The 22,924-nt window shown below is 41.8% G+C and overlaps 1 protein-coding gene across 4 annotated transcripts in view; it reads right to left on the bottom strand.

Annotated features, from left to right (window-relative positions):
* nid2a (nidogen 2a (osteonidogen)) overlaps nt 1-22,924 on the bottom strand; it is a 161,392-nt gene that overhangs the window by 85,625 nt on the left and 52,843 nt on the right. For all 4 annotated transcript variants that reach the window (XM_061904667.1, XM_061904670.1, XM_061904669.1 and 1 more), the window contains exons 7-14: nt 22,571-22,900; nt 18,964-19,075; nt 9,435-9,474; nt 9,072-9,181; nt 8,873-9,006; nt 8,625-8,736; nt 1,868-2,068; nt 1,559-1,789 (exon numbers count right to left, since the gene is read on the bottom strand). In XM_061904667.1, the coding sequence (XP_061760651.1) occupies nt 1,559-1,789; nt 1,868-2,068; nt 8,625-8,736; nt 8,873-9,006; nt 9,072-9,181; nt 9,435-9,474; nt 18,964-19,075; nt 22,571-22,900 (1,270 nt within the window). The remainder of the gene's footprint in view (nt 1-1,558; nt 1,790-1,867; nt 2,069-8,624; nt 8,737-8,872; nt 9,007-9,071; nt 9,182-9,434; nt 9,475-18,963; nt 19,076-22,570; nt 22,901-22,924) is intronic.

Raw genomic sequence — 22,924 nt, 5'->3', positions numbered from 1 at the left:
GCACTACAAAGACAAGATATTTGATGTTCAAACTCAAAACATTTTTTTTTTTTTTGCAAATAATAATTAACTTAGAATTTCATGGCTGCAACATGTGCCAAAGTAGTTGGGAAAGGGCATGTTCACCACTGTGTTACATCACCTTTTCTTTTAACAACACTCAATATACGTTTGGGAACTGAAGAAACTAATTGTTGAAGTTTTGAAAGTGGAATTCTTTCTCATTCTTGTTTTATGTAGAGCTTTAGTCGTTCAACAGTCCAGGGTCTCCGCTGTCGTGTTTTACACTTCATAATGCGCCAAACATTTTCCATGGGAGACAGGTATGGACTGCAGGCGGGCCAGGAAAGTACCCGCACTCTTTTACTACGAAACCACGCTGTTGTAACACGTGGCTTGGCATTGTCTTGCTGAAATAAGCAGGGGTGTCCATGATAACGTTGCTTGGATGACAACATATGTTGCTCCAAAACCTGTATGAACCTTTCAGCATTAATGGTGCCTTCACAGATGTGTAAGTTACCCATGCCTTGGGCACTAATACACCCCCATACCATCACAGATGCTGGCTTTTCAACTTTGTGCCTATAACAATCCGGATGGTTATTTTCCTCTTTGTTCTGGAGGACACCACGTCCACAGTTTCCAAATATAATTTGAAATGTGGACTCATCAGGCCACAGAACACTTTTCCACTTTGCATCAGTCCATCTTAGATGATCTTGGGCCTAGACAAGCCAGTGGCGTTCCTTGGTGTTTTTGATAAATGGGTTTTGCTTTGCATAGTAGAGTTTTAACTTGCACTTACACGTGTAGCGACCAACTGTAGTTACTGACAGTGGTTTTACGAAGTGTTCCTGAGCCCATGTGGTGATATCCTTTACACACTGATGTCATTTTTTGATGCAGTACCGCCTGAGGATCAATGGTCCATAATATCATCGCTTACGTGCAGTGATTTCGCCAGATTCTCTGAACCTTTTGATGATTTTACGGACCGTAAATGATAAAATCCCTAAATTCCTTGCAATAGCTCGTTAAGAAATGTTCTAAAACTGTTCGACAATTTGCTTACAAATTGGTGACCTTCGCCCCATCCTTGTTTGTGAATTACTTAGCATTTCATGGAAGCTGCTTTTATACTCAATCATGGCACCCACCTGTGGGATGTTCCAAATAAGTGTTTGATGAGCATTCCTCAACTTTATCAGTATTTATTGCCATCTTTCCCAACTTCTTTATCACGTGTTGCTGGCATCAAATTCTAAAGTTAATGATTATTTCCCCCCCATCAGTTTAAACATCAAATATGTCTTTGTAGCATATTCAACTGAATATGGGTTGAAAATGATTTGCAAATCATTGTATTCTGTTTATATTTACATCTAACACAATTTCCCAACTCATATGGAAATGGGGTTTGTACATACACTAGTAAATGTGTACAATTGTATCCAATGGACGAATGTTGATGTAACGAATGCCTGCTATGTCAGCTGTGCATTAGAACGTTAAATAAACTCAACCCGCCATTCCCAACCCCAGCGGTTAGACTCACCTCCGACTGGGCTGATCTTGTTCGTGATGGCGTATCTCAGGATGCGCTCCTCCTTCACATACATGACGAACACTCTCTCCATGGTAATCTGCAGGGTCTCCACAGGGGGAGCCCGGCTGTCATGTCGACAGTCCCGGTAGGTGATGTTTTGCTTTATCTGGAAGGAGAAGGACTCCGATCCTTTGTCCGGTGAGACCACCGTAAACTCCCTCACAGAAGTAGACGTGGCAACTGGAAGCCAATGAGACAGATGCCGTTAAAGCTGGAGCACACTTCATGGTAGCTGACTCATTTGGTTATCATAGTTACCTGATGGGTAGTAATGGTAGGTCTCCTTGAAGGGGTCCATAGTCACTTCTGCACCGGGCGGTAAGAACGGCACGCTGCCGTTGAGCATGGTGTCCACGGTGAGGTGGTTGTGGTCATCCAGGCCTCGTCCTGTCTGAGTGATTGACAGTCGCTGATTTCCAGGGTAGAAGATGAGCTCCACTTGACGCTTGAACTCCGCTCCTGGTAAAAGTAAATATTGATATACATTATTTTTGTGAGTAAATGCTTCCTTTATCATTTTTATTGTACATCAAGTCTGTAAACCTTGGGCCTACAGCTTGGTTTCTCGCCTTGAAAAATAAAATAAATTCAATAATAATAAAATGTCTTCTTCAATATTACACTACAGTTTTGCACATACTGTATTGTATACAAACATCTTTATTACTTCAGTTTGTGGTCCGTAAAATTTGATTTCACCATTAAAGGGGAACATTATCACAATTTCAAAAGGGTTAAAAACAATAAAAATCAGTTCCCAGTGGCTTGTTGTATTTTTTGAAGTTTTTTTCAAAATTTTACCGGTCCCGGAATATCCCTAAATAAAGCTTTAAAGTGCCTTATTTTCGCTATCTTCGAAACCACTATCCATTTCCCTGTGACGTCATACAGGGCTGCCAATACAAACAACATGGCGGTTACCACAGCAAGATATAGCGACATTAGCTCGGATTCAGACTCGGATTTCAGCGGTTTAAGCGATTCAACAGATTACGTATGTTTTGAAACAGATGGTCGGAGTATGGAGGCAGATAGCGAAAACGAAATTGAAGAAGAAATTGAAGCTATTGAGCGAATAGCTATTGACGCTATTCGGCCATAGCGTGGGTGTACCTAATGAAGTGGCCCATAGCATGGCTGCCTTATTAGCATCGCCGGTAAAATGTGCGGACCAAACGATCAGGACTTTCGCAACTTGTGACACTGGAGCAACTTAAATCCGTCAATTGGTAAGTGTTTGTTTCGCATTAAATGTGGGTATCTAGTTTCAAATGTACATACAGCTAGCGTAAATAGCATGTTAGCATCGATTAGCGTAGCATGTTAGCATTGATTAGCTGGCAGTCATGCCGTGACCAAATATGTCTGATTAGCACATAAGTCAACAACATCAACACAACTCACCTTTGTGATTTCGTTGACTTAATTGTTGCAAATGCATCTGCAGGTTATCCATACATCTCTGTGCCATGTCTGTCTTAGCATCGCCGGTAAAATGTGAAGACACTCTGGTACATTCAATGGGGGTCTGGCGGCAGAGTTCTTGCCAGTGGTGCAACTTGAATCCCTCCCTGTTAGTGTTGTTACACCCTCCGACAACACACCAACGAGGCGTGATGTCTCCAAGGTTCCAAAAAATAGTCGAAAAAACGGAAAATAACAGAGCTGAGACCCGATGTTTGTAATGTGAAAATGAATATGGCGGGTGTCTTACCTCGGTGACGTCATGTTCTGACGTCATCGCTAAAAGACCGATAAACAGAAAGGCGTTTAATTTGCCAAAATTCACCCATTTAGAGTTCGGAAATCGGTTAAAAAAATACATGGTCTTTTTTCTGCAACATCAAGGAATATATTGACGCTTGCATAGGTTTAGTGATAATGTTCCCCTTCAAATGTAATCATGTCACTTAAAAGATTTGCGCTCCTCCTTAGCGGCCCGCGGACCCATCACCTGCAGGGGGATCCATGAGAGTCCGGTGCTATGCGGACTGGGGAGCAGTCGAAGGCGAGCGCCAAATCTGGTTGTCGAGATATGTAAGGTCACCCCTCTAGCAGGGAAGGAGCCCGAGCTTGTGTTTGAGGTCGAGAGATACCGTCTAGATCAGGGGTCACCAACGCGGTGCCTGCGGGCACCAGGTCGCCCGTAAGGACCAGATGAGTCGCCCACTGGCCTGTTCTAAAACAAGCTCAAATAGCAGCACTTACCAGTGAGCTGCCTCTATTTTTTGAATTTTATTTATTTACTAGCAAGCTGGTCTCGCTTTGCTCGACATGTTTGATTCTAAAAGAGACAAAACTCAAACACAATTTGAAAATCCAAGAAAATATATTAAATACTTGGTCTTCACTTGTTTAAATACATTCATTAGTTTTTTTTAACTTTGCTTCTTGTAACTTTCAGAAAGACAATTTTAGAGAAAAAATACAACCTTAAAAATGATTTTAGGATTTTTAAACAAATCTACTTTTTTACCTTTTAAATTCCTTCCTCTTCTTTCCTGACAATTTAAATCAATGTTCAAGTACATTTATTTGTTTTTATTGTAAAGAATAATAAATACATTTTGATTTAATTCTTCATTTTAGCTTCTGTTTTTACGACGAAATATATTTGTGATATATTTCTTCAAACTTATTATGATTAAAATTCAAAAAAAATGTTTTGGCAAATCTAGAAAATCTGTAGAATCAAATTTAAATCTTATTTCAAAGTCTTTTGAATTTCTTTAAAAAAAAAAATTCTGGAAAATCTAGAAGGAATAATGATTTGTCTTTGTTAGAAATATAGTTTGCTCCAATTTGTTATATATTCTAACAAAGTGCAGATTGGATTTTAACCTATTTAAAACTTGTCATCAAAATTCTAAAATACATTTTAATCAGGAAAAATTACTAATGATGTTCCATAATTCTTATTTTAATTTTATCTTTTTTCAAAAAGATTCGAATTAGCTAGTTTTTCTCTTCATTTTTTTCGGTTGAATTTTGAATTTTAAAGAGTCGAAATTGAAGATAAAACTGTGTATCAAAATTTTATTTTCATTTTTTTCGTGTTTTCTCGTCTTTTAAACCGTTCAGTTTAGTGTTTTTTCATCTTTTATTCTCTATAAAAACCTTCCGTAAAAGGAAAAAAGATGTACGACGGAATGATTTCTTTATAGATTTATTTATTAAACGTAAATTGAGCAAATTGGCTATTTCTGTCGATTTATATAAGTGTGTATCAAACTGGTAGCCCTTCGCATTAATCAGTCCCCAAGAAGTAGCTCTTGGTTTCAAAAAGGTTGGTGACCCCTGATCTAGATACAGTCGGTCTCACCTCAACGCACAGCATAGGCTCTGAAACCAAACTCCTTGAGAGTGGTTGGACTTTGCTCTGTGCTGGAGTTTCAGCGAGCATGTTATTAAGACCCTGGTTTGGCGCCTGTGTGTTGGCATCATCCCCAGTGAACGAGAAGGTTATCTCCCTACGCTTTCGGATTGAGGGAAAGGCTCTAACTGTGGTTTGCGCGTCCACGCCAATTGGCATTTTGTAATACAAAGCCTTCTTGGGGAATCGTTTAGCTGGATGACTTCAGCGCTCACGTTGGCAGTAACAGCTAAACCTCAAGGAGTGTGAGGAACGGCTTGCCCGATCTGAATCAGAGTGGTGTTCTGTAATTGGACTTCTGCGCTAGCCACGTTTTGTCTATAACCAACACCATGTTCAAGTTTAAGTGTGGGCACAAGTGCACATGGCACCGAGCACACTAGGTTGCAGGTCAATGATCGACTTTGTAGTGGTATCATCAGATGTGCAACCGCATGTCTTGAACAGTCGGGTGAAGAAAGGCTTGAGCTGTCAACGGGTCAACTTGTGAGTTGGATCAGGTGGTGGGGCAGGATGCCGAACAGACCTGGCAGGCCCAAACGTTCTACCAAACATGGCGCTTGCTTGTGGGACTCCCGTAGCAGCTGACAGGTTCCAAAGGCCTACCGAGCCGCGGCCTCTGTGGTGGTGAACGCAAAAAGTTGGGCATTGGAGGAGTTCAGGGAGACCATGATCAGAGTTATACCCTCGCTAGGGTACTGGAGGTGGCATGGTAGTTTACTCAACCAGTCGATATCAATCAATCGATCAATGTTTATTTATATAGCCCTAAATCACTAGTGTCTCAAAGGGCTGCACAAACCACTACGATATCCTCGGTAGGCCCACATAAGGGCAAGGAAAACTCACAACCAGTGGGACATCGGTGATAATGATGACCCAGTGGGACGTCGGTGACAATGATGACTATGAGAACCTTGGAGAGGACCACATATGTGGGCAACCCCCCCCCTCCCCCCCACCCCCTCTAGGGGACCGAAAGCAATGGATGTCGAGCGGATCTAACATGATATTGTGAAAGTTCATTCCATAGTGGATCCAACACAGCCGCGAGAGTCCAGTCCAAAGCGGATCCAACACAGCAGCGAGAGTCCCGTCCACAGCGGAGCCAGCAGGAAACCATCCCAAGCGGAGGTGGATCAGCAGCGCAGAGATGTCCCCAGCCAATACACAGGCAAGCGGTCCATCCTGGGTCTTGACTCTGGACAAGTTTGTTGATTTGGAGAAGGCATTCAATTGCGTCTCTCGCAGTGACCTGTGTGGGGTGCTCCAGGAGAACGGGGTCCAGAGTCCGTTGTTATGGGCCATTTGGTCCCTGTACGTTCAGAGCAGGAGTCTGGTTCCCATTGCCAATAGGAAGTCAGACATGTTCACAGTGGATGTTGGACTCGGCAATGGCTGGCCATTGCCACCGGTCCTGTTCATGATCTGTATGGACCGAATTTCTAGGCACAGTCATGATGTGTTGGATTTCCAGTTTGGTGGGTAAAGGATCACATATCTACTTTATGCAGATGATGTGGTCCTGTTGGCATCATCAGGCTGTGACCTCCAGTGTTTACTGGGGTGGAGTTGAAGCTGCTGGGATGAATATGAATATAAATATCAAGCCCCCCTGGCTATAGGGTTAGGGTTGGGTATCGAGTATCTAGTATTGATTGGAACCGGGACTAACTTTCCGATTCTCCCGGAATCGTTCAAAAGTTAAAATTTCGATTCCTAGTTTCGATACGCAGTCCGCCGACCGGAAAAAAAGAATAAGTCCGCCGACCAGAAGAAGAAGCCGCTGAACACCAACGAAGAAGTGTTAGCATAGCCGAGCCTATGTATCCGAGCGAGTTAGTCAAGCATGGATAGCGGGCGTCGGCGGTCGAAAGTGTGGCTTTATTTTACTAAAAAAAATGAAATATCGCCAAAATGTAACACGTGCGACAGGACTGTTTCGTGCTTAGGGGGTGCACATCGAACATGATGAAGCACCTCCGAGTTCATTGAGTACAAATAAATGCGTGTCCAGTCTTCGACGTGCTGCGCCGACCGTCCTCCTCTGCCTCTTCCTCTGGCTCCGGCTCCGACGCCCAGCCTGGCACTTCGGTGACTGCACTGCAGTCCGAATCCGGTAAGTAAAACAATATATATGCAATAAATAATGTGTTTTGCGCCAACGTTGAGGCAGCTAACAAATTAGCTCGCATATTTTTTCATAGACAATTTACAACCTGCTAGCCAGGCTCCACGATGTGCTCAGCGTACTCCGTTCACCGTAGCGGCAACGGGGAAGATGTCGGTGCCACAGACGGAAGAGTGCCACAGAAAGGTCACTGCACACACAGTCAAAAGACTGCATCCCTTTTCAGAGGTGGAATCTCCAACATTTAGGTTAGTTAAGCATTAACGTTAGAGCTAAGCTAATTGATACTGGGTTAAACAGTAACAGCAATTTGTTTATGTTTGCAGGGATTTAGTGAAAACTCTCAACCCAAAATACATACCACCTTCCAGGTACTACCTGTCAAACACATTGATCCCGTACAAGAAGAATCGGAATCGAGAATCGTCAGGAATCGGAATCAAAACAAAGAATCGGAATCGGAATCGTTCGAATTCAAACGATATCCAACCCTACCCTGGGTTGGGAGGAAGTTTCTGCCTCAACTGAAGGAGTATCTTTAGGTATTATTCACAGGTAAGGGGCGAATGGAGGGTGATATTGATAGGCGGATTGGTGCAGTGTTGACAGTGATGCAGTCACTGTGAGAAGAAGGAGATAGCCAGAAGGCAAAACTCTAGATTTACCGGTCTGTCTAAGTTCCTACCCTCACTTATGGTCACAAGCTTTGGGTGACGAGGTTGCGAATTCAATCGGCAGAAATGAATTTACTGCTCAGTATGACTGGGATCGCCCTTAGAGATTACGAGCTCGGTCATCCGGTAGAGGCTCAGAGTAGAGCCGCTGTTCCTTCACGTCGAGAAGAGCAAGCTGAGGGGAATCTGCTACGGAGGCCTCCTGGACGCCTCCGAGGTGTTTCAGGCATGTCCAGTCGGGAGAAACTTTGGGGCAGACCTAGGACACGCTGGAGAGATTTTGTCTCACAGCTGGCCTGAGAATGCCTCAGTGTCCCCCGGGTGGAAGTCGAAGAAGTTTGGGCTTCTCTGCTTAGACGGCTGCCCCCGCGTCCCGGACTCGGATAAGCAGCAGAAATGGATGGATGGATCCTTCTCCTGATTCCAATTAAACTTGTTTTAAATGTACAATAATACTTCAAAAATAAAAACTGTTGAAATGGCCACACTAGTGGAGGTCACTCCTGTTACATTCAGTCCTGTTACTCGAATGTGTCGTTTTCATCTTGGACACATTGTACTAAAAAAAAAAAATAAAGTTGCCTGAGATGGACCAAATCACATTTTATGTATATTACCATAGTTAGAGTTAAACAATGAAAACTTTTTGGAGAGAAATTAATTATTGGCTCATATACAAATATATTGAAATATGAAATTAAACCAATACAAAACATTGCAATTTACAATGTATATTAAATTCATACATTTTTTCCTGAAAATAATTCTACAGTAAATGCATATTTTTTCTCATTCGTCTTGACTTCAGGTTACATTTTCAGCATTCTTTTTTTGTACCTGTAGTTTTGAATCCGGCTTGGCTATTGGGCAGCTCCAGAGCAAACAGCCATCCAAACAACTCTCCAATCGGTGCAGCCGGCATCAAGGCCCAACCCACTGGCTCAGGGATCTAACCAATTACATGAAGCCCAGCAGAGAAACCAGGAAATTAAATGTACATGTAAATAATGGCAATTTTTTTGAAAAAGTAGATAATATTTTGCTAGTTTTCAGTATGCATAAAAACACAAAGAAAATATTTCTACCTCGCTGACGGCTGTGTACGCCCTCCCGTCTCCCACCACGATGTAAGCGTGGAGATCGATTTGGTTGAGCTCCACGGGGGTCATACCCACTATCACCGTCCCGCTGAGCTTGCCGCTGACACGTTGGGGGGCCGCTGAAGACCAGAAACAAGATTTGAAAAGAGTCCACGCTAGATATGACAAGAGGGGACTTACTTACCCTTGGGCAGACAATGACGGCCATTTCCGTAAAATCCAGGTTGACAGTGACAGCAGAAGCCTGTAGCGTAGTCAGAACAAAATGCATTCTGGGAACACTGCTGCTGGAACCTACAACAAATAGCATGGATTTCCAATGACTATTGTGTTAACCCGATGACAACAATATTTTTTTGATCCTTGCATTGTTCTCTTATTTAACCAATATTCTTATCTTATTTACATGATTGCTGTCTGTATATGAGGAGCTTGACCATTCATTAAATTACCCATATTTATTTTGACTTGGTGGATTATTTAGCAGCCGTTCTACTGTAGGAATGCAACCTGAAGAGTGATTGCAACACTGAAACACTCAGCCTACCTGGCACATGTTTCCTTGTTCTCAGTGGTGTACTGGATCACTTAGAAGAGACAAAAAAAAAAAAGATATGTGTCATATTAGTCATACATTGATATATTGTTTATGTATATTGTGTTAAAAGTGTAGCTTTGATTTGATGTTTGCACATGACCGTGATGAGTTTTTAAGTGTTTTTTATTGTTCTTCATTCGAAGTAAGACTTGATAGACAGAAAGGAGGATGCTGCAAGAACGTGCTGGAAGGAGTTTGTAGACACACACACACACACACACACACACACACGCACACGCACGCACGCACACACACGCACACAATATAGAGTTAGCCTTCAATGTATTATTTTATAAAGGGTAAAAACGAGTATAGGAGCTGGAAAAACAAGAAGCAAAAAAAACAAAAGAGGAGGACACACATACACACACACACACACACACACACATTCACCGTAGCAACCTGTCTCAAGTACACTTAAAATGAAAAACTGGTAAGTGTTTTTAATCGTGTTACAACGTTTCGTGTTACAACGTTTCGTGTTACAACGTTTCGTGTTACAACGTTTCGTATTACAACGTTTCATGTTACAACGTTTCGTGTTACGACGTTTTGTGATAGAAAGTTTCGTGTTACGACGTTTTGTGTTACGACGTTTTGTGTTACGACGTTTTGTGCTACGACGTTTTGTGATAGAAAGTTTCGTGTTACGACGTTTTGTGTTACGACGTTTGGTGTAACGACGTTTTGTGCTACGACATTTTGTTTAACGACGTTTTGTTTAACGACGTTTTGTGTAACAACGTCTTGTGTAACAACATTTTGTATAACGACGTTTTGTGTAACAACGTTTTGTGTTACGACGTTTTGTGTAACAACGTTTTGTGTAACGACGTTTTGTGTAACAACGTTTTGTGTAACAAAGTTTTGTGTAACGACGTTTTGTGTAACGATGTTTTGTGTAACAACGTTTTGTGTAACAAAGTTTTGTGTAACAAAGTTTTGTGTAACGACGTTTTTGTTACGTTTTGTGCTACAACGTTTTGTGTTACAAAGTTTTGTGTTACAAAGTTTTGTGTTACAACGATTTGTGTTACGACGATTTGTGTTACGACGATTTGTGTTACGACATTTATGTTACGTTTTGTGTTACGACGTTTTGTGTTATGACTTTTCGTCTTAAGACATTTTTTGTTACAACGTTTTGTGTTACAATATTTAGCATTACAATTTTCGTGTTGTGATGCTTTGCATTACGATTTTTCTCAATTTAATATCTCGCATTTTGGGCTATGTATTTTGACGTTACAGTTCACGTAGCGGCATTTCATGTTAAGACATTTCGTAGTACGCTGTTTTTTGATACGCTATTCAGTGTTATGTTTCATGTTCCGTTACACGTTCCGCTTTTTTGTGCTACAATGTTTCTGTGGCAACGTTTTGGGTTACCGCGTTTCACTAACCCCTTTGGCAATACGACGTTCCGTGTTATAATGTTTTGTGTTCTATAGTCTCATGGTTACATTATTTCATGGATATTACGCCGTTCCATTAATGATCAATACGGCACAAAAAGAAAAAGAGAACTACAAACCCCGTTTCCATATGAGTTGGGAAATTGTGTTAGATGTAAATATAAACGGAATACAATGATTTGCAAATCCTTTTTGAACCCATATTCAATTGCATGCACTACAAAGACAATATATTTGATGTTCAAACTCATAAACTTTATTTTTTTTTTGCAAATAATAATTAACTAAGAATTTCATGGCTGCAACACTGGCCAAAGTAGTTGGGAAAGGGCATGTTCACCACTGTGTTACATCACCTTTTCTTTTAACAACACTCAATAAACGTTTGGGAACTGAGGAAACTGATTGCTGAAGCTTTGAAAGTGGAATTATTTCCCATTCTTGTTTTATGTAGAGCTTCAGTCTTTCAACAGTCCAGGGTCTCCGCTGTTGTATTTTACACTACATGATGTGCCACACATTTTTGATGGGAGATAACTCTGGCCTGCAGGCGGGCCGGGAAAGTACATGCACTCTTTTTTTTACGAAACCACGCTGTTGTAACACTTGTCTTGCAGAAATAAGCAGGGGCATCCATGATAACGTTGCTTGAATGACAGCATATGTTGCTCCAAAACCTGTATGGACCATTCAGCATTAATGGTGCCTTCACAGATGTGTAAGTTGCCCATGCCTTGGGCAATAATACACCCCCATTTTGAACTTCGCGCCTATAACAATCCAAATGGTTATTTTCTTCTTTGTTCTGGAGAACACCACGTCCTCTGTTTCCAAATATAATTTGAAATGTGGACTCATCAGACCACAGAACACCTTTCCACTTTGCATCAGTCCATCTTAGATCATCTCGGGCCCAGCCAAGCTGGCGGCGTTTCAGGATATTGTTGATAAATGGGTTTGGCTTTGCATAGTAGAGTTTTAACTTGCACTTACAGATGTAGCGACCAACTGTAGTTACTGACAGTGGTTTTATGAAGTGTTCCTGAGCCCATGTGGTGATATCCTTTACACACTGATGTCGCTTTTTGATTCAGTACCGCCTGATGGATTAAAGGTCCGTAATATCATCGCTTACGTGCAGTGATTTCTCCAGATTCTCTGAACCTTTTGATGATTTAAAATCCCCAGATTCCTTGCAATATCTCGTTGAGAAATGCTGTTCTAAAAGTGTTCGACAATTCACTTACAAAGTGGTGACCCTCACCCCATCCTTGTTTGTGATTTACGTAGCGATTCATGGAAGCTGCTTTTATACCCAATCATGGCACCCACTGTTCCCAATTAGCCTGCACACCTGTGGGATGTTCCATATAAGTGTTTGATGAGCATTCCTCAACATTATCAGTATTTATTGCCATGTTTCCCAACTTCTTTGTCACGTGTTGCTGGCATCAAATTCTAAAGTTAATGATTATTGGCACAATTTTTTTTTTTTTTTTATCAGTTTGAACATCAAATATGTTGTCTTTGTAGCATATTCAACTGAATATGGGTTGAAATTGATTTGCAAATCATTGTATTCCGTTTATATTTACATCTAACACAATTTCCCAACTCATATGGAAACGGGGTTTGTAGTTTATCGTTGAAGATTACATAGTCGCATTTCCCTATACTGAGGAACAACATAATTTTGTTTATTGTGTGTGACCCGAGCATGGAGATAAGAAACGTGAAAGTAAAAAAAATATTTAATGTTGATCAAGCAGGACCAAAACAGAGCAGGAATGAGGACAGAAAATGAACATAATTGAGCCGAAAAGAAGACTTAAGGAAAAACAGGAGATGCAGCGTCATACAAAGAATACAGAATCATCCAAGAATATAAAACAAGCAATTGCAAAAACACACTGACACAAGTTTAAGGACAGTCTGACTCAATCCACCACAAAGAACCAGTCAGTCCAATCTTCCTCTAATTCTTGTTTTTGTTTAATGGTGCCTGGCGCTCAAAAGGAATGCACCTCAGGAAAGATCCTCCTAAATACTCATCAGTGACAAAGTGATGACACGAGGTTGGAGAACTTTCCAGAGGAACCATTCCAGACAGGTGAGCACCCTGATTGCTGATCATCAACAGGTGAGGCACTAACGCTCTCACTTAGGGGTCAAGTAACTGCCTCGCTTGTCACACAGGAAGCACGATGTCAAAATAAAATGGAAATCAATGCAAAACTCAGAAATAAAGACTTACAAGTCAAAAAAGTTGTGGGGAGTGCGATCATTTTTTTCCGTTTACTTTTTTTCCGACATAATGTGTGAGGCAGATTTATGTGATGGCAGTACTTAAAGGCCTACTGAAACCCACTACTACCGACCACAAAGTCTGATAGTTTATATATCAATGATGAAATATTAACATTGCAACACATGCCAATACGGCCTTTTTAGTTTACTAAATTGCAATTTTAAATTTCCCGCGGAGTTTCCTGTTGAAAACGTCGCGGAATGATGACGCGTGTTTGTGACGTTATTGGTTGGAGGGGACATACTAGCCCAGCACCACTTGCAGCTAAAAGTCGTCTCTTTTCATCGCATAATTACACAGTATTTTGGACTTCTGTGTTGCTGAATCTTTTGCAATTTGTTCAATTAATAATGGAGAAGTCAAAGTAGAAAGATGGAGGTGGGAAGCTTTTGGCCTTTAGCCACTCAAACACACGGTGATTCCTTGTTTAAAATTCCCGGAGGTGAAGCTTTACTATGGATCAGAGCGGTCAAGCGAACATGGATCCCGACCACTTGTCAACCGGCAGGTTTCGGTGAGAAAATTGTGGTAAAACGTCGCCTCTCACCGGAGATCAGCGGAGCTTCTGTCCTGCTGCAGCTTCATGACTTCTCTCAGAGACTGGCGTCAACACACCCATGGACACACCCCTCTGACTATCAGGTACTATTTAACTCACTAAAACACTAGCAATACAATAGAAATGTAAGGGATTTCCCAGAATTATCCTAGTAAATGTGTCTAAAAACATCTGAATCCCTCCCAATGCAATCGCCTTTTTTTTCTTTTCTTTTTTTCTCGTCCTTCACTCTAAATTTCCTCATCCACTGATCTTTCATCCTCGCTCAAATTAATGGAGAAATTGTCGCTTTCTCGGTCCGAATAGCTCTTGCTGCTGGAGGCTCCCATTATAAACAATGTGAGGACGTGAGGAGCCCTCACACCGGTGATGTCATCGTCTGCTACTTCCAGTAAAGGCAAGACTTTTTTATTAGCAACCAAAAGTTGCGAACTTTATTGTTGATATTCTCTAAAGGTTGCAACTTTCGGTGTTAAGAGAAATGCCCTGCCTCTACCGGAAGTCGCAGACGATGACGTCACACGTGTGGGGGCTCCTCACATATTCACATTATTTTTAATGGGAGCCTCCAACAAAAAGTGCTATTCGGACCGAGAAAACGACAATTTCCCCATTAATTGGAGCGAGGATGAGAGATTCGTGTTTGAGGATATTGATAGCGACGGACTACAAGAAAAAAATGATTAAATGTTTTTAGAGACATTTACTAGGATAAATCTGGGAAATCCCTTATCTTTATATTGTGTTGCTAGTGTTTTAGTGAGTTAAATAGTACCTAAGAGTCGAAAGGGTGTCTCTACGGGTGTCTTGACGCCAATGTCTCAGGGGTGTCGACGGCAGCTATGGATGGCACAAGCTCAGCTGATCTCCGGTAAGAAGCGAATTTTTACCACAATTTTCTCACCGAAAACTGCTGGTTAACATTCGGTCGGGATCCATGTTGGCTTGACCGCGCTCTGATCCATAGGAAAGTTTCACCTCCAGGAATTTTAAACAAGGAATCACCATGTGTTTGTGTGGCTAAAGGCTAAAGCTTCCCAACACCATCTTTCTACTGTGACTTCTCCAATATGAATTGAACAAATTGCAAAAGATTCAGCAACACAGATCTCCAAAATACTGTGTAATTATGCGGTTAAAGCAGACGACTTTTAGCTGTGTGTGTGTGCAGCGCTCATATTTCCTAACAGTCTGTGACGTCTTGCGTACACGTCATCATTACACGACGTTTTCATGACGAAACTTCCGGGAAATTTAAAATTGCAATTTAGTAAACTAAAAAGGCCGTATTGGCATGTGTTGCAATGTTAATATTTCATCATTGATATATAAACTATCAGACTGCCTGGTGAGTAGTAGTGGGTTTCAGTAGGCCTTTAAAACAAAAGGGAAGTAATGAGAATTGAAACCTGGTAAAATGTTTAGTAAATAACATAGGCTGCACCAGACTTTTCTCTTTTTTACTGTTTCATGTCATTCTTGTCTTTCATCTTTTATTACTGTAATTTATATGTCCTTCATGTGTTTTGTGTCGTGTCACTGACTTGGGTGTAGCTCAGCTTTAAGTACAAATTTAGAACTGCATTTACATCACCATCATAGGAACGGAACGCATGCGCTGACCAAGGACGTTTTGCATGTTAGCGTCATGTCTGTAGCCCTACTCAATTTTATTTTGGTCAGGCTCTGTTTTCTGTCTGCCGTTTCCTGTCCCCTCCTCTGTTTGCAAGGCTTACAGGGCGGCGGAACGAAGCAGGTGGACGCAATCAGAATATCGTTACGTTTTATAAGCGCTGTGTCCTCGCCTGGAAGATGACAGATTATTCATCATAATTTTCCTGTGTTGATGAGCGCTCTCTATTCTGTAATTCTTTGTTTGGATGTTGCCAGCTGCCATGCTCAGTCTTGTTCCTTAGTTTCTGAATGTGCTGTCGTTTTTTTTTTACATTGCTTAAGGGTACGATTTATGTTTTACTTTTGACTATTGTTTCGTCGGCGTCTTCCTAAACTGTTTCTTTGGTCCGCTCCTTGTATGTGTTGTTTTCCTGGCTGGCCTTAAGACGACTTTTGTGTCCGCGCCGTGGTCCAAAACCAGCCAAGTCCACACAGTCAGGCTATTTTTTTCATTTATTTTGAAAAGTATCGGGTTCCTTTTTGATAAAAAAAAGACGAAGGCACAACAGTGAAACTTGTTATGTTATTGGAGTAAGAGAATAGGCTTTGTACCCTTCCCAAGTCAGAAAAATATACAAACCCCATTTCCATATGAGTTGGGAAATTGTGTTAGATGTAAATATAAACGGAATACAATGATTTGCAAATAATTTTCAACCCATATTTAGATAAATATGCTACAAAGACAACATATTTCATGTTAAAACTGATCAATTTTTCATTTTTACAAATAATCATTAACTTTAGAATTTGATGCCAGCAACACGTGACAAAGAAGTTGGGAAAGGTGGCAATAAATACTGATAAAGTTGAGGAATGCTCATCAAACACTTATTTGGAACATCCCACAGGTGTGCAGGCTAATTGGGAACAGGTGGGTGCCATGATTGGGTATAAAAACAGCTTCCCAAAAAAGGCTCAGTCTTTCACAAGAAAGGATGGGGTGAGGTACACCCCTTTGTCCACAACTGTGTGAGCAAATAGTCAAACAGTTTAGGAACAATGTTTCTCAAAGTGCAATTGCATGAACTTAAGGGATTTCAACATCTACGGTCCATAATATCATCAAAAAGTTCAGAGAATCTGGAGAAATGATTCCACGTAAGCGGCGGCATGGCCGGAAACCAACATTGAATGACCGTTACCTTCGATCCTTCAGATGGCACTGTATAAAAAACATCAGTCTCTAAAGGATATCTCCAGATGGGCTCAGGAACACTTCAGAAAACCACTGTCACTAAATACAGTTCGTCGCTACATCTGTAAGTGCAAGTTATAGCTCTTCTATGCAAAGCGAAAGCCATTTATCAACAACATCCAGAAGCACCGCCGGCTTCTCTGGACCTGATATCATCTAAGATGGACTGATGCGAAGTGGAAAAGTGTTCTGTGGTCTGACGAGTTCACATTTCAAATTGTTTTTGGAAATATTTGATATCGTGTCATCCAGACCAAAGGAGAAGCAAACCATCCAGACTGTTATCGACGCAAAGTTCAAAAGCCAGCATCTTTGATGGTATGGGGTGCATTAATGCCCAAGGCATGGGTAACTTACACATCTGTGAAGGCACCATTAATGCTAAAAGGTACATATGCTGCCAGCTAAGCGCTTTCTTTTTCATGGACGCCCCTGCTTATTTCAGCAAGACAATGCCAAGCCACATTCAGCACGTGTTACAACAGCGTGGCTTTGTAAAAAAAAAGAGTGCGGGTACTTTCCTGGCCCGCCTGCAGTCCAGACCTGTCTCCTATCAAAAATGTGCAGCGCATTATGAGGCGTAAAATAGGACAGCGTTAAACAAGAATGCGAAACAATTCCACTTTAGAAGCTTCAACAATTAGTTTCCTCAGTTCCCAAATGTTTATTGTGTGTTGTTAAAAGAAAAGGTGATGTAACACAGTGGTGAACATGCCCTTTCCCAACTACTTTGGCACGTGTTGCAGCCATGAAATTCTAAGTTAATTATAATTTGCAAAAAAAAAATTACGTTTTTGAGTTTGAACATCAAATATCTTGTCTTTGTAGTGCATTCAATTGAATATGGGTTGAAAATGATTTGCAAAACTTTGTTTTCCATTTATATTTACATCTAACACAATTTCCCAACTCATATGGAAACAGGGTTTGTATGTGTTGTTTTCCTGGCTGGCCTTAAGACGACTTTTGTGTCCGCGCTGTGGTCCAAAACCAGCCAAGTCCACTCAGTCAGGCTATTTTGTTCATTTATTTTGAAAAGTATAAGGTTCCTTTTTTGATAAATAAAGACGAAAGCAAAACAGTGAAACTTGTTATGTTATTAGAGTAAGAGAAAAGGCTTTGTACCCTTCCCAAGTCAGAAAAAACATATTTTCAGTTTTATTTAAGGCAAGGGACATTGGGACACACATGCATGCAGATGACTAACACACACACACACACACACACACACACACACACACACACACACACACACACACACACACACTTGGAAGCTGCACAACAGCAGTATTGTAATGCAGCTGCAGAGGGCGAGTTAATGGTTCCCCTCTCAGCCATAACCCTTTCACACCGCGCGAGTATACTTGCCAACACTCCAGATTTTCCCGGGAGACTCCAGATTTTCAGTGTCCCTCCCGAAAATCTCCCGGGACAACTATTCTCCCGAATTTCTCCCGCTTTCCACCCGGACAACCATATTGGGGGCGTGCCTTTTGTGTTTATGTTGTGTTACGGTGAAGATGTTCTCCCGAAATGTGTTTGTCATTCTTGTTTGATGTGGGTTCACAGTGTGGCTCATATTCGTAACAGTGTTAAAGTTGTTTGTACGGCCACCGTCAGTGTGATCTGTATGGCTGTTGACCAAGTATGTCTTGCAGTCACTCTCATTTGTCCACTAGAGCCGTACACATTACACGTTTAAGTCGGCTCGCTGTTGGTTCGGTGAACGAGCGAACGTAGAGAGTGGCAAAGCGTGTTCACAATACGCCCGTGATATAATTGACCGGGCAAACGTCGGGTTAAACCTACGAGATGGTCACCGTCAGTCTTGCTGTAGGATCGGTAAGTATGTTGTTAGGGCGGGATAGCTATTCATAGAAGGTGAACCCACTTTGCATCAAGTTTCTGCATCCAGTGGCCCCCGGTAGAGTGCATGTGAGACCCCTGATCCTAACAATTCAGAAAAAATCTGTAAAATAACGGTATTTTTCTGTGGAACTGCCAGAATTGTCACTTCATTAAAGGTGGTTGATCGTAATAATTTGGAAACACTCTGTAGAATAAAGATATTTTACTGCAGAACTGTTTGCATCGCCACTTTATTTAAGGTGGTTGATCTTAATAATTTAGTAAAAATCTGTAAAATTACGATATTCCTCCGCAAAACGTTACATGAAAATTTCTGTAAATAAAATGTTTTTGATCATTTGTTGGTGTGCAATGTTTTACTTTAATTTTATGGTTTTCGTTTGGCAGCCGTAGCTGCCAGTGGATGACCGTTTTTTTACAGAATTTTTCTTTTACAGTGTCGGTATTTGTCTTACCTCCTGTGTCAAAGTCAATGTCATCTTCGTCCACACTGACAACATGACCCCCAGGGGACAGTGGGGGGTGGTTTCCGTGAGAGGGGTACAGGTCTACCACATCCACAGGAACCTACGAGAGGCAAGAAAAACAATGTTTATATAGGAAAAAGCTTCCAGAAGCAACCAACTTGACATCTACCAAACATCTCATCTTTATCATTGGGACCATATTTTTGAAAAATCTAGCTTTTTACACTATTGTTTGATGTACTATTCCACAAAAATAGGAGAGAAGAAATCAGCAAATTTTTAGTCAAGATTACTTTTTCTATATCAATATTTCCTCGCTACATTGAACATTTCTGCCAGTAGGTGCTTGGACGGGCGGGAAATCTGACGCTACTTTTCTGAGCAAGCACGGTTTTTGCTTGGCGGTGAGAAAGAATTTGGCATCCATCACGTGGGTGCTCGGCATGGTCCATGGGTGCTGGGGCTTGGCGACTATGTCGAGTAATATCGACATGAAAAAGCTCAAACATTTTATATTTATTTTTCTATTAGGTATGTGTAACGGCTCAAGCTCCTGCCTCCACACAGCCTGCTGTGTGCTCCTCGGAGCGCGCCTCTGGACACGCCCACGGGTGTTCCTCTCCTGCTGCGGCCGCGCCTCGGCAATCAACACACCTGCCGTTGATGAGAGCTCCTCGTCCTTCATAAGCCAGCGTGTCCTGCGTTCCAGTGCCAGAACGTAGCTACTTTTCTTCGTACAGTAAGCCCTACACGTCTCTAAGTGCTTCTTTGTTCTCAGTGTCGTCGTCCCCTCTGTGCTCATTGTATCCTCTCCTGTGTCATCAACCTGCAGTTGTGAAGTGAATTATATTTATATAACGCTTTTCTCTAGTGACTCAAAGTACTTTACATAGTGAAACCCAATATCTAAGTTACATTTAAACCAGTGTGGGTGGCACTGGGAGCAGGTGAGTAAAGTGTCTTGCCCAAGGACACAACGGCAGTGACTAGGATGGCGGAAATGGGAATCGAACCTGGGACCCCCAAGTTGCTGGCATGGCCACTCTACCAACCGAGCTATACCGCCCCTCCTCTTCGTTCCCTAGATTTGTGCTGTCTCTCTTCTTCCCAGATTTCCCCTTTTCTTCTGGATGCCTCCCTGGATCTCCACCCCTCGCCTGGACACGGACTCTGATGCCTCGCTCCTGCATCTGACCTCTTGCTTGCCCACGGACCTCCGAGCCTGCCTTGCCCCTTCTGATCTTTCGCCCCTCTCACAACACGCACCTTCAACATCGTACGGCAAAACTCACCAGCTAGACGCACAACATAGTCACACCATACACGTTTGGAATTATTACACACGTCATTTTATTATATATTAATAAATACGCTTCAGGCTAAAGGACGCCCCTGCCTCAGTGCCGTCTTCTTCTCCAACGTACGCAACAGTATGGATGGATTCTTATTTTGATTGTTTTCGAATTTACAAATTGTTATCTATTTATTTTTTAGACTTACCTACGTGCAATTTATATGCTTCATTTTAAAAATTGTTATACAGTTGTAACACAAATTAAGCAGCTTTGTTTTGCATTTTTTTCTCTTATAGATGATATCTGTCTATTACCTTCTAGGTTAGCAACTTCTCTTTGTTTTTATAGTCTCGTTTCTATTTTCTGCTGGATTTACTCTCTATTTTATGCTGCAGCTGTCACATATACTGTAATATTGTACATGGTAATTGTTATATATTGTATATATGACATTGACATAATATAATATATCAGTATATATAATATACTGTACATATATTATGTAAGTATTACGTATATATTAGGGGGGTGGGAAAAAATCAATTCGAATTTGAATCGCGATTCTCACGGTGTGCGATTCAGAATCGATTCTCTTTTTTTTTTAATCGATTTTTTTTTTCTATCAATCCAACAAAACAATACACAGCAATACCGTAACAATGCAATCCAATTCCAAAACCAAACCTGACCCAGCAACACTCAGAACTGCAATAAACAGAGCAATTGAGAGAAGATACGAACACGACACAGAACAAACCAAAAGTAGTGAAACAAAAATGAATATTATCAACAACAGTATCAATATTAGTTATAATTTCAGCATAGCAGTGATTAAAAATCCCTCATTGACATTATCATTAGACATTTATAAAAAATAAAAAAAGGAACAATAGTGTCACAGTGGCTTACACTTGCATCGCATCTCATAAGCTTGACAACACACTGTGTCCAATGTTTTCACAAAGATAAAATAAGTCATATTTTGGGTTTGTTTGATAGTTAAAACAACTTTACATTATTGCAATCAGTTGATAAAACATTGTCCTTTACAATTATAAAAGCTTTTTTTTTTTTTTAAATCTACTACTCTGCTTGCATGTCAGCAGACTGGGGTAGATCCTGCTGAAATCCTGTGTATTGAATGAATACAAAATCGTTTTGAATCGGAAAAATATTGTTTTTGAATCGAGAATCGTGTTGAATCGGGAAAAAAAAAATCGATTTTGAATTGAATCGTGACCCCAAGAATCAATATTGAATCGAATTGTGGGACACCCAAAGATTAGCAACGCTAGTATATATGTTCCATCCATCCATCTTCTTCCGCTTATCCGAGGTCAGGTCGCGGGGGCAACAGCCTAAGCAGGGAAACCCAGACTTCCCTCTCCCCAGCCACTTCGTCTAACTCTTCCCGGGGGATCCCGAGGCGTTCCCAGGCCAGCCGGGAGACATAGTCTTCCCAACGTGTCTTGGGTCTTCCCCGTGGCCTCCTACCGGTTGGACGTGCCCTAAACACCTCCCTCGGGAGGCGTTCGGGTGGCATCCTGACCAGATGCCCGAACCACCTCATCTGGCTCCTCTCTATGTGAAGGAGCCGCGGCTTTACTTTGAGTTCCTCCCGGATGGCAGAGCTTCTCACCCTATCTCTAAGGGAGAGCCCCGCCGCACGGCGGAGGAAACTCATTTCGGCCCCTTGTACCCGTGATCTTATCCTTTCAGTCATGACCCAAAGCTCATGACCATAGGTGAGGATGGGAACGTAGATCGACCGGTAAATTGAGAGCTTTGCCTTCCGGCTCAGCTCCTTCTTCACCACAACGGATCGGTACAACGTCCGCATTACTGAAGACGCCGCACCGATCCGCCTGTCGATCTCACGATCCACTCTTCCCCCACTCGTGAACAAGACTCCTAGGTACTTGAACTCCTCCACTTGGGGCAGGGTCTCTCCTCCCCAACTCGGACTTGGTGGTGCTGATTCTCATTCCGGTCGCTTCACACTCGGCTGCAAACCGATCCAGTGTTATATGTTATACCGCTATATTTAGTCTATTTATACTTGCACTGTCCTTTCCATCCTTACACTTTCTATCATTGTAACTGAGCTGCTGTATGGAACAATTTCCCTTGTGGATCATTAAAGTTTATCTAAGTCTAAGTCTAAGTCTTACCCAAAGTGAACCAAACAGCGCCTTAGCTCTAGTGAAAATATTGTGCTCCCCTGAAGGATTTCAAAAATCACCAAAAAAACAACTCCAGGTTTTGTGTGGTTCATTATTGGCTTATCATGATTACTATACCTGAGGTTTCTGCCCATGCGACCGCTGGTCCCCTCCATCTGGGATCCTATCTCTACGAGGATGAGGATGAGGAAGGTACTGGCTATCGACACTCTCTGAACTGCGTCTGGGTTCAGCGGTCAAAGGTAAATCTTGTCGAGCCGAGTCCTCGGACGCTGACGAAGGAGGGTTCGAACTTCTTGGCTGAAGGGATTCATTAGCGAGCTCTGGCTGGAATTCCGGATCTTCACCAGTCAGAGGGTAATCCTCCTCTTCCTCTTCGTTAGCGGAGTTAAAGTTACTGCTGTCTGTGTACTCTTCAAAGTCGCTGTACTCGGGTGTGGTGGTGTCCTGGCAGGGAAAAAACACACAGAC

Source organism: Nerophis ophidion, linkage group LG06 (assembly GCF_033978795.1).
Source record: "Nerophis ophidion isolate RoL-2023_Sa linkage group LG06, RoL_Noph_v1.0, whole genome shotgun sequence".
Taxonomy (NCBI): domain Eukaryota; kingdom Metazoa; phylum Chordata; class Actinopteri; order Syngnathiformes; family Syngnathidae; genus Nerophis; species Nerophis ophidion.
The sequence above is the reverse complement of the archived record's forward strand: the minus strand, read 5'-3'. Positions and strand labels throughout refer to the sequence as shown.